The sequence below is a fragment of the Acartia tonsa genome, chromosome 13, assembly GCF_053477335.1.
Source record: "Acartia tonsa isolate MP-2025a chromosome 13, ASM5347733v1, whole genome shotgun sequence".
NCBI classification, from domain to species: domain Eukaryota; kingdom Metazoa; phylum Arthropoda; class Copepoda; order Calanoida; family Acartiidae; genus Acartia; species Acartia tonsa.
In genome coordinates, this window is record NC_137272.1 from 18,697,890 (window position 1) to 18,710,959 (window position 13,070).

Genomic DNA, 13,070 nt, shown 5'->3' on the forward strand with positions numbered 1-13,070 from the left:
TTTGGAATTAGTGTGGTTCCCTAAGAACTCAAACACCCTAGCATCACAAAAGGCTTCGTGGCAAGGTTGAATTAAAAAGCTTTCGTTAAATGATAGTCGTAATAACGTGGAAACCAATTAATCAGGGGTAAATATACCCTCCTCCTACCTTCATAAAGTAAATTATTTAAAAGTTAAAAAAAACATCAAATAATGTAAAAAGTAAAAAAAATTAATCGATAAAATTTTCTTGGAGGAAGAATGATTTCAAATCCCTGTTTCTTTGTGGCCGTGTGTGTGTGTGTTGAAAATGCGTACAGAAGGGTTGTTTATATCATCATGAATTAATCAAAGATCTCTGTACAGAAAATAAACTTTAAGACGTATTATTTACCCTGTCAATACTCCTGACGCCTTTCTACGCAAATTATTTTTATGCTTTTTAAAAAATTAAATAAACTAGTATATAATCTAAAATAATTTAAACATTTAAATTATCTTTTAAGGTGCGTGCCAATGTAATAGTCAATCAAACTTAAGCAAAATAGTCAAAAAAAAGTCTTGTAAAGGGCTAAAATAAACGATTTTGTCGGCAATCTCATTTATTATATGTTCAATTAAAACAGAAAATTGCAAAATCTACTTAAGGATTTTTTTGAATTTTTAAATTTGGCATAGATATTCTAAAAGTATGTAATGGCACCTTTGATATAAGCTCATATCATATCGAACCTATATTCGCCCTTTAAATAGTTCTGCTGTGTGAGCTCTACTGGGTAAATTTTCAATTATTCTAATAGATTGCTTTTGGAGTTTAATAATTGGGGCTAACATATACATAGGGCAAGCAGTGAACAGGAGACAACAATACTCGATATTTGACTTAATGTAAGAAGTATAGAGTAACTTTAAGTGCTTTTTATCCAATAGGTGTCGCATTACTTTCATACTATAGATTATCTTAGAAACTTTACTATAGACTTTTTCAAGGTGGTAAGAGAATTTCATTTTTTCATCGATTTGGACCCCAAGGTGTTTAATACTTCCCTCGTTGGTCCCGCTAACAAGATCCAACTTAGTAATTTTTGATTCATCATTTTCATTATGGTTATTCATATCTACAAAGACTTCAAAGTTGGTCTTGGCGGCGAGTTCAACGGGGGAGAGTGTCTCTCGAGGGGAGGAGAAGACCATACACTTGGTCTTGCGGGGGTGTATGAGAAGTTTATTAGAGTTATACCATTGGGTCAGTCTGGGAATAAGTTGTTTTGCGAGGTTTATTAATTGAATTATATTTCGCTTTTCAAGGAAGCCCACCGTGTCATCAGCAAAGAGATTGATTAAGATCTCTACGCTGCATGAAACGAGGTCATTGATGAAAATTAAAAAAAGAATTGGTCCCAGGACTGACCCCTGGAGTACGCCAATGATAACGAATTCAATTGTAGAAGAAAAAAGACCCTTAAAAAACACCCGCTGCTTCCTATTTGCATAATAACTACGGAACCACTCGAGAGCAACCCCTCTAATCCCAGAATTCTCAAGTTTACTAAAAAGGATGTCCCTGTTAATCATGTCGAAGCACTTCCTTATGTCCAGAAATATGGCCATACAGGAAGCGCTCCGACTGAGTGCCTGGGTAATCATTGTGCTTAAATTTAATACATTATGGAAGGTTGATATTCCTTTCATGAAGCCGAACTGGCGATTACTAAAAAAAGATCTATCTTCCAAAAACTTAACCAGCGTGTCACAGACATATTTTTCAATAGGCTTAGAAAAATTATCCATGAGACTAATGCCTCGATGATTATCTGCCTTGCTGAGTGAACCAGATTTGTATAATTGTTAAGTCAAATAAAGTAAAATAAAATATTTGATAAATCTAGCTAATAGCGAGATAATTTTAGAACGCGGCCTCGGGGATAAAACAATGGAAGTTAAAAAATTAATATTCAGAGATAAACTCAATGCAATGGAAGAAAATCAATGCCGGTTAAGTAAACCCCTCCTCCCCCCCGATTATTGTAATTAATTTTACATAGTTTATACTGGCGTTCTTGGTATGGTGGTTATAGTATTTGCTTCTTAATGTAAAGATATTGTGTTCAAACCTGGGCGAATGATCTATAATTTTTTTTCACTTTCTCTCTCTCTTTTTCACTTTCTCTCTTTTTCACTTAATCTCTCTCTCGCTCTCTCTTTCTCTCTAAATTTTACACAAATTATACTGGCATTCTTGGTATGGTGGTTATCATATTTGCTTATTAATGTAAAGATAGCGTATTCAAACCTAGGCGAATGATCTATAATTTTTTTTCACTTTCTCTCTCTCTCTCTTTTTCATTTTCTTTTTTTTTTTCTCTCTCTCTCTCAGGTATGGACAGTAGAAGAAAAATGTTGATATTCAGACAATGGACTGTTATAGATTCACAAATATTTAATTGGCCTCCAGACAGCGTTCGTGGCACAGAGGTAACGTGTTCATCTATGGCTGAGAGTGTTCAGGATTGATTCCTGAGCATATTCTTACTTTTGAAAAAAAATAATTTATTTTTTTTGGGGGGGGGGAGGGGGGGAGGTGTCAGTTTTCAGAGTTTACGTTTGATTCTGGAGAACAACATTAATTTTTATAATTTTATATTATTTTGAGTGGATTTTTATTTACAACTATCAATTTTCATTTTAGTTTAAAAAATTCAAATTCTTTGAAAAGGAAATTAAAAATAAGTATTCTCTCAGCAAGGATTGAACCTGCGACCCACACTCTCCGTTCACTCATACTATACCATTACGCTATGAGAGCATAGAGACACACCCTCGAACAGGTTTTAATTTTGGATTATGTCCGTTCTTCAGTGTAGCTCATGTGTTATGTATGTATATAATATGTACTCTAATTTGTGAAATAAATTATATAAAGAAATATGTGTTGCTTAATAATTTGTAATGTTGTGTCTGCTATACCTAAATTGATGTAACTATACATGCCATAGACTAACTATTAACCAGATATAATACTTTCAGATAAAAATGAATTTCATCCCATTAGCTGTTGTCGAAGGACTTGAGCTCAAACTGTGGGCTATGCATCCAGAATTGGATATCGTCCTTAGGGCTCTAATCAACGCCCCTGAAGGCATGCAAGTCTATACCACATACATTGTGTCCTCTGTCCTCAGGGCCCAGCGGTGGGAGGAGGGATTCCAGGAAGGGGTGGTGCAGGGAAGGATGGAGGGGGTGGCCATGGGGCATGCAGCCGCATGGGCTGATATAAGGAATGACGTTGAGGATGAGGTGGTGAATGAGGGGGTGGAAGAAGAAAGGGTGGAGGATGTTGGGGAAGGGGCGGCAAGGGAAATGAGGGTAAGGGAGCGGGATGATGTCCTGGCAGCAGCCAACAAGCGCCATCGCACCCAATAAAAAAATTTGATATAAAAGATTTTCAGACTCAAAATTGTGATATAAATAACCTGTGATACTCTGGCCAAATTGAAAATTAAATGTACCTGATCTAGATCTACAATATGTAATATGTAACTACCTCATACAGTAAACAAAAAAAAAACAAAAAAAAAAACAATTTTAATTTTGCTTTAAAAAAAATTAAATATGTGTTCAGGGGGTGGAGTCAAAATAGCTAAAATCTTCCCGGGAAAAGCTACTCTGTAAAGGAGAACCATATTGGTTCACTGGTGTGACAAGGGCAAAGCTGTGGGGATTCTCGATTACTACATAGGTGCAATGTGTGAAATTGGAGGCATCAACATATCAAGATTGCATAGAGTTATCCAACAATTACAGATACCAATATGTTCAACAGCATACCATTACCAAAACATAGCAGGATTAACTTATGGAGTTATACAAGAATTGTACAATAAATCAGTTAAATCAGCTTTTGAGGAAGACCATGGAAATGTTCTTGTAGGAGATGGAACATTAGACTCCAGAAGACTAGGAGAATACTGCACCTACACGCTAATAGCAAAGGTTTCTAAAAAGGTCCTTTCCACTGTAACTATTCCAAGGGCTTTAACTGGTAGCAGTGCTAAGTTGGAGGAGATAGGGCTTAACAACACTTTGATGAAATTGCCAGAAACTTTGTTGGACAAAATAAAAATAATATGTACAGACAAATCAGTATCCATTGTGAAGAAGATAAAAGATATCAATAATGGAAGAATACAAACTGGCAAGCCCACCATTGAGCATGCTCACTAAGATATATAAGTTTTCCGGAATTTTAATGTTAGGGGGAGATTTGAAATCTGCATCAAATTTTAAGGATTTTTTATAAAATTCGTTTTTTCTATAATTCTTTATCTAAAAGCGGAAATGGATTTTAAGTTAATTAATTTTGACCAATAGGATAGGTGGATTTTACACTACCTGCGCTCTAATTGGTTGAATGATGTACGCCATCCAATCAGAGCGCAGATTTTTTAAATCCACTAATCACAGATGCCAAAATTAATTAACTTAAATTGCATTTCCGCTTTTAGATAAAGAATTATAGAAAAAACGAATTTTATAAAAAATCCTCAAAATTTGATGCAGATTTCAAATCTCCCCCTAACTTTAAAATTCCGGAAAACTTATATATCTTAATGCTCACTGTGTATGGCATAGGGACAAGAATAAATGCTCTAAGTTGTCTAGTTTTTTTTTCATCAGTGGGTGGAGCAGCAGTGAAAATATGGACAAGTTCCATTCAAAGACATTGGTACTGGAGTTGTGAAAGTGCCAACACTGGAGAAGAACTGGGGGAGATGGTCCTTGCCATTCCGAAACATATTTGTACCTTATTATCCACACCAACATTACCCACGGTGGGAAGATACGTTAAAGTGTTAGATGTCTAATGCTTAAGACATGCAAAAAATTCATGAAACCGAACAACATTTTAAGGCACTATGCCAGCCAAGGAGTTGGCCAGAACACACAGAACACTGATTGAATAACTTCATTCTCATTGTGATAGTTTAGATGTTGTTTTTTCTAATTTGATATTTTTGATAAATGCATTTTTTGTAACTTCTTGCTTTTTGATTCAAATTTAAAATTCAACATATCAGTTCTAGTTTTGTAATTTAAACTTTTGTTTAAATATAAATGTATATCAAGGATTTTGAGGGACAAGATGTTTGAATGGATATACACCCCCAATAATGATAAATTATTGATTGAATAGATTGTACTGCTAGTTTGAACAAATCAATGTCATATGTCAATCAACTACTAATTGAAAATTTTTATAAGTTTAATTAAAAATACAAGAAAAATATCAGTGTATATGTATGATGTGAAATATGTGTAATCCAAGTTTAAAAATATTATTTGGCCAATCTTTCCATAAAAATTGAAAATACATTAAAAAATTAGATTAAGAGGGGACAATTTATTGAAATAAACAGAAAATTGTAAAAAAGTAAAGATACAGAAAATTTTGTTATTTGTTCAGTAAATTCATTTTAATTTTGAATTTAATGCAAGGTAGCTCCTTATTATACATCTTCTCTAACAAAAAATACTTTAACCCATTAATGACAATAGGGTCTTAAACGACGCACAAATTCAAACCTATACTATCACTCTATTTTTTTATGCTGTCCTTTTTAAATGTTTGTAAATAACTGAATAGAGCTTCAAGTTTTGTCCTCTACATTGCTTGGCCTCTCACTTCATTCGATGACCAGATGAAATCATATTTTCATGGCAGAAGTGGAAAAAATAGGAAAAAATTTCCACACCAGGCCTAACTTTTTTCTTTTAAAGAATTAAAACATACTTATTCATAATTAATTATAGCATTTGTTATATATTTTTAGTTTCTGCTAAGTTTACTTTAATTTTAGTTAGTTTACATACTTTTTTTTGATAAATTGTTGTGCGTCGTATTCGAAGCATTCGGACTAATCATTTTAGCCATTGCGTCCTTTTTGACCTTATAGGACTAATCATTTTAGAATTTTACTGTATAATCTCCTATAATCTACTAGCTGCTACGCCCCTAACCTCTAGGACGTGTGGGGGATGTCAGGAAAATAGCTTAAAACCATCCCAAGGTATTTATAAAGCTTCCCTGATAAGTAAAACCAATTCAGACCTTCAATTTCTATAATCTTTGGCTTGAGCCAAAAAACCTTACTACTTTATAGTATGGAATACAATACAAGTAGCGGCTACGCCCCTAGAGGCATCTAGGGCCCCTTAGATTGCAGGGGGAGTCAAATCCCCTCTTTCAATTACAATTTTTTAAAGAAAAAGTTTATTTTTAATTTTGGGTTTTTTATTTTCTAGGGATGATTTCTCTGAAGGGATGGTGGTGGTACCCTCCTTCAAAATAGTTATAAACCTTACCAGGAACTAGTAGAAGCTACCATGTAACGGAGCACCATATAGGTTCAGTGGTTAGCAAGGTCCTTTGGTACACACACAAAGACATACAATAACATGTTACTTTATTTTAAGGATATAAAAGTAGTAGCGCAGATAATCTACAACTAGGGTCTGTCTGTACGTCCACCTGTCTGTATTTCCATAATTGCATTCAAATAAATTATAGCTACCTTACAACTAGGAAATGTATGTATGTCTGTCTATATATCCAAAATTACAGCCAATTAAAGACTGTAAATATGTTTATACTTCCGTAATTATTATTGCAGCCTAGCGCAAATACTCTACAATTATGGTCTGTCTGTACATCCGTCCGTCTGTATATATATAATTGCATCCAAATAATTAACAACTACGCTACAACTAAGAAATGTATTGGTTAGGGATCTAAAATAGTAAGTCAATGGCCGATAAATTGATGTACTTACTCAGGGATATTATACCATAAAATCTTTCTGTAGATTACATTTAGTGGTTGAAACATTTGGACACTTAATAAACCAACCAATCAAAATACAAATACAATTCCCCACAGTTGGTAAGACAACAAATAAGAAAAAGTTATTATAAAACTTTAAGGATTAACAGGGGCGGGTAGGGGGTGAGGGGTTGTCATGTATTGGGTTGTTCAATATAATTGTCGACAAAATCATATTTCTTTGCTAAACATTGTAATAAAGTGAAAGGGTATCTATCTGTGTATCTGCTTAACTGATATGCTTCTTTTTTTACTTTGTAGCTTCTCATAGGTCCTAGGAAGGTTTACAACTATTTTTGGGGAGGTTACCTCCACCCACCAAAGAGAAATCGCCCCTTGAAAAAGACCCCCCAGCACAAGAAAAAATATAATTAACTTAATGAAATTAATTCTTTTTAATTAAAAAATATTGTTGTTGAATTCAATGACCTCTCCCCATCTCAAGTGCTCCTAAAGGCCTCTAGGGGCGTAGCCACTAGTACTAAATAATTATATTCTGAATTGTTTCATACAGACGAATGGACGTACAGACCGACACTGATTGTAGAGTATCTGTGTTATGTATCCTTTTAATAAAGTAACAGGATATACTTTCTACATGTGTCTATGTGTTGTGTACCAGAGGATCTCACTAACCACTGAACCGATATGGTTCTCCTTTACATGGTAGCTTCTCATAGAACCTGGTAAGGTTTATAAATATTTTGGGGGAGAGTACCACCACCCTCCAAAGAGAAATCGCCACTTAAAAAAGACCCCCAACACAAGAAAAAATAGAATGAACTTAATGAAATTAATTCTTTTTAAATCTAAAATAAAAAATATTGTTGTAGAATTCAATGACCTCTCCCCATCTCAAGTGCCCCTAAAGGCCTCTAGGGGCGTAGCCACTAGTACCAAATAATTATATTCTGAATTGTGTTACACAGACGAATGGACGTACAGACAAACACTGATTGTAGAGTATCTGTGTTATGTATCCTTTTAATAAAGTAACAGGATCTAATTACATTCTACATGCATGTGTCTGTGTGTACTAAGGGATCTCACTAACCACTGATCCGATACGGTTCTCCTTTACATTTTAGCTTCTCATAGGACCTGGTAAGGTTTATAACTATTTTGGGGGAGAGTACCACAACCGCTCTAGGAGAAATCACCCCTAGAAAATAATAAACCCCTCTCATCATTTTTAAAAAAATTTTCTTTAAAAACTGTAATTGAAAGAGGGGGTTTGACTCCCTCCAAACCCAAGGGTCCCTGGATGCCTCTAGGGGCGAAGCCGCTGCTAGTATAGTGTTCCATACTATAAAGTAGTAAGGTTTTTGTCTGAAGCTAAAGATTATAGAAATTTCGTGTCTGAATTGGTTTTACTTATCAGGAAAGCTTTATAAATATCTTGGGATGGTTTTATGCTATTTTTCTGACATTCCCCACCCACCCTAGAGGTTAGGGGCGAAGCAACTAATAGATTATACAGTAAAAGCCTAAGATGATTATTCCGATATGGTACATAATAGACGCATGGGAAAAATGATTAGTCCGAATGCGTCGGATACGACGCAAAAAAAAACTTCTTTGGTATGCCACAAATCAAAAAATCTAAAAATACAAATGTCTTACAATCCCTTAAGGAAGCTGTGTTTAAAATTTCAAGTGATTCTGACGACAGGGGGGAAGTTCGGCACTAATGGGTTAATAAGGATTTCTGTGATACTTAGGAATAAACTTAAAAGCAACTCATGAAAGAGAGCCAGAAATTACTAAAGTGTAGATATGCAATACTTTAAAGACAGTATAACATCAACATAGCATTCATTCAAGCGCCATTACTTTATATCTATGTTTGTTCGTCCTAATATAAATCAAGTCATAGAGAAAGGGGACAATGGTCTGTTTATTACACTAGTCCCAAAAGTTTTATAATAAAGTTTTCTTTTTTGTTGGCTTAACAACTTTGGGGATTTTTACTGAATTTTGATTGGTTGGTTTATTAAGTAGAGTGTTTAAACGTTTCAACCACTAATTTTAATCTACAGAAGGGGTATTTTGTGTGTCATCATTTATTGGCCATTGTCTTATCTCTTTAGATCCCTGAAATCAAGTAGCGTAAATTATGTTTTAAGACCTCTCCAATCATCTGCCTTACAAATATTGTTTTAGATTTATTTCACTTGTTGGCCATACCTTATTCCTGGTAAACTACCCTTCTTAACTTCAGGGGCTGCTATTCAGCCAATTAATTCTATTTGAAATTGCCATAAATTAAATATTTTGTTGGAGTAAAACTTATTTTTGGAGGGGAAGGGAAGGGGGTTAAGGGGAAATTTTCACTTAGAATTGTTTGTCAGAATCACATTCCCTTTTCTTATAAATAGTAATCTTGTAGGGTTGAAGTTAGAATATATTTGAAATTAAGTAGGGAGCACTAGTATGTTACCCTTCATTACAAACAAATATATTTTTGTCATCATACAAAATTAAAAATTCTTAATATAGCAAAAGTCTTTTTTTGTATGCTTTATTCTCGGTTTTTAGTAGCAAAGCCTTTATAAACGTTTTTGCTTATAAAATTAAACAGTAAAAGAGATGAGTTGAATTCGATAACCTATTTTTTAATTGATATATTGAAGAATAAGTTTATACAAAACTTGTTTTTTTGGTAGGGGAGGAGGAAACCAATCCCCCCTCATTTTAATTTTAGTTTTTAAAAAATTTAAATTTAATTTTTTTTTACTAGGGACGATTTCTCTTGGGAGGGATTTGGTACCCAAAATAGTTATAAACCTTCCCAGAAAAAGCTCCCCTTTAAAGGAGTACCATGTCGGTTCAGCGGTTAGCAACATCCTATTACTTTATTGTAAGGATTTTGACAGTTTTTTTTTTTATATTTCTTTGCTTTGTTACTAATGGTTGTATCATTCTTGATTAATTAGTTGTTTTGGATAAGCATTCAACATTTTCCACGAGAGAGAGGGAACAATGGGCTGTTTATTACACTAGCCTCCAAAGTTTTTCTTATTCGTTGGCTTACCAACTTTGGGAACTTTTAGTGAATCGTGATTGGTTGATTCATTAAGTTAAGTGTTCAAACGTTTCAACCACTAACTTTAATCTACAGAATTATTAATGTTGCGTATCATCAATGGGGATGTACATCAACTTATAGGCTATTGTTTTATCCCTTATATCCCTGACATTTTCCACGTGATTCATAACATAGCAGTCACTTTTTTTAGCCTCTTTTTCTAAATACTTTTTTTCCATACAACTTTTCACACAGATACAATGTCAACAGGGAATGGCTATGCCAATAGAAAATTCTTTTGTGTTGTTATCTTTTTATTTTTAATATGACAATCAATATGAGAGCCAAGGGTACTTTAATAATGAAATATTTTTGAAAATGTTAATCCATTTCTGTAAACTACAACCCTGTTACTAAAAGTTCATATTATACATTTGGGGTTTTTAACAGGGGGCTTTTTCACTTCCGCATATAATCAAATCAACATAGTGTTTCATTTTTATAAAAAGATACAATCTAGCAAATATATAAGAGACAGTGTTAGATAATTATTGGGTAGTGGTTGGAACTTTTAAACACTCAATTAAATGAACGAACAAATCAAAATTCACTGAATTCACCAAAGTTATTAAGCCAACGAATACGAAAACGTTATTATAAATCTTTGGGGACTAGTGTAATAAACAGCCCATTGTCCCCTCTTTCCCTGGTATGTGCTGTTGTAATAATATGAGATTCTGACGACTTGACAATATGCGGAAATGAATGAACAGCTGAAAATAGGGGTAAAACATTGTTTTAAATGTAATTGGATTAAAATTAATTAACTTGTGAACAAACTAATGATCTTTCCTTAATTGAAATATTTCACCTGATTAATTCTAACACACAATATTAAGTTTCTAACACTTACCTGAAAAAAAGATGATTAGAATCATTTCAGGTACATTCAAAACAACAAATTCTTTTCTGGTTGCTAGTTGGCCTTAGTGATATTCTAATTCGGTTTTATGATTTACATTTTCGAAGTAAAATTTCCAATGGGAGGGGTAGGAGAAAACAACATAAAACCTGCCTTAAAATTTATTGCCTGCTGGGGGTGGGGAGGGGGCTTAGAAGCCAAATCTTGAATTGGGGAGTGAAATAAGCCCAGTACCATATTCACTTGGGCGGGCATTAATGAAATAATTGCACGAGAAGAATAAACCGAAGCCACACTGATATTTTACGGACTTATTAATAAAATATTAACAGAAGCGAATAATCTATAACTACAATCACTAAAATCATATTGGATCCTAGTTAATGTATGCAGCGACAGAAAAAAATGTTTACCTGTTTGACTACTGGAAGCTCTGAATCTGTACTGGATGTAAGGCTCAAGGACTCCAAAAGAAAGTTGGAATCCCTGCGCGAATATTTGGACTAGAGCTGAACACACTATCACAATATATTCATTTTAAATAACACTAATGGGGGGGGGGGGGTTGGAGTACACTAACCAACCTTTAATTTGGATTCAGTGGTTAGCGATATCCTTTTGGACAGACAGACACAGAGAGGAGTTTTTAAATAGCTTAAAATGATAATACACTGCCCCCCCCCAAAAAGTGTATGGGGCCCCCCATACTCTTTTTTACTCCCCTCAACCCCCCATCTCTTTTTAGAGGCAGAGAATAGGGCAATGGAGAAGGGAGGTGGAGACAAGGAGCAAAGGATTTGAACAGCGAGAAAAGGGATAGTCAAACGTGCCGTCAAGGCGTGTCGGGCCAGTTTCTTGCGACGGGCAGGCAAGCGTGCTGGGACACATTATATGTTGATTGGGAAAGAGAAAAGGGAGATGAACGCAAGGAGCTAGCGATATACACAGGGAGAAAAGGGGAAGGTGTCATTAATACAAGTAATGGTTGCCAACTAAAAATGAAAATAAGATTTCTAATATTTTTTATAATCCTTCTAGCTTTCTTTTACTATTATATCTTACGAGTAATATTTTAATACCACATCCTTTTACATTATTAGAAAAATGTAATTTCTAGTTGGCAACTGTTGAATGCTTACCCCTTTTCCCCCTATTCATATCCCTTGCTCCTTGTTCACACCTCCCTCTTCGATTTCCCTATCGTCTGCCTTTAAAAGAGAGGTGGGGGAGTGGGGAGTAAAAAAGAGTATGAGGGGGCCCCCATACTCTTTTTTGAGGGAGGCCGTGTATTCTCATTTTAAGCTATTTAAAAACTCCTCTCAGTTCCTGTTACTGTTAAATAAGAATTCTAAATGCGAAGCATTTCTTAATTTTATAACGAATAAGTTTCTTTTTAGGGGATCTGTATTCCAAGGAGGAATAAGGGTGGAATAAACAGCTTAAAACCATCATGATAGCTATGTAAAGTTTTTCTAAAATTGAGATCTCAATAGGTTTTGTGGATACCTTTCTACTGAGGATAAAAAATTTCTTTATCAATAAAATATGATTTTGTAGGCGGCGCGTAGCAATTCTGAAAGTTTATACATCTCATGCTGATTTTTTAAGCTCTTTGACACCAGATTTTCGCAAGTTAACATTATTTAATTTATCACATTAGGATTTCCAGAATGATTAGGTACAAATAAAATGCCATAGAATGGCTGTGCTTAGAACAAAATAATATATTTCCTAATATCACAATTCCCCATCCACCTGCACAAAATTGGTAAAATAGATAACTTTGTTTTTCTACAATTAATACAGGATAATTACTTTTCAATGAGAGGAAAAACATTTGAAAATAATGATTGTTCCCTTTAAAGTATTTAAAAATATTATTATTTAAAATTTATTAGGGGGGTTTCTGTGCCAGACTAAAAAAACTTTTCATAGCATAACTACCTACTTATTTTTTAATTGGTTCGCATAATTAATTCAATTGTATATTGTCCATCCATAAATCATTGACTGTAGCTGCTGGACGGACGTATATTTAATTGAGTGATAAATGCAGTGAAGCTGCACCACCAAAACAAAAGTTATCTATTTATTTTCCTTCTGGATAGTAACGTTGAAAAATTTGAGCAATTCTTTCTCTTCTCTTGGCCAGCTCGTGTTCTATAGCCCCATCACTCCCTAAGGTACCTAAAAATGAGGATTACAAAACCATAAGTAGCGCAACACTTAAATCATAGATAGACAAACGGTTTTCGAAAAAC

At 34.2% G+C, this 13,070-nt stretch overlaps 1 protein-coding gene across 1 annotated transcript in view; it reads right to left on the reverse strand.

The window, feature by feature from the left end:
• Nucleotides 1–11,697, reverse strand: part of LOC145335185 (monocarboxylate transporter 12-like) — a 239,039-nt gene extending 227,342 nt beyond the window's left edge. The window contains 2 exon segments of the mRNA XM_080180916.1: nt 11,223–11,327; nt 11,640–11,697. Of these exon segments, the coding sequence (XP_080037042.1) occupies nt 11,223–11,327; nt 11,640–11,697 (163 nt within the window).
• Nucleotides 11,698–13,070: the final 1,373 nt, after the last annotated feature.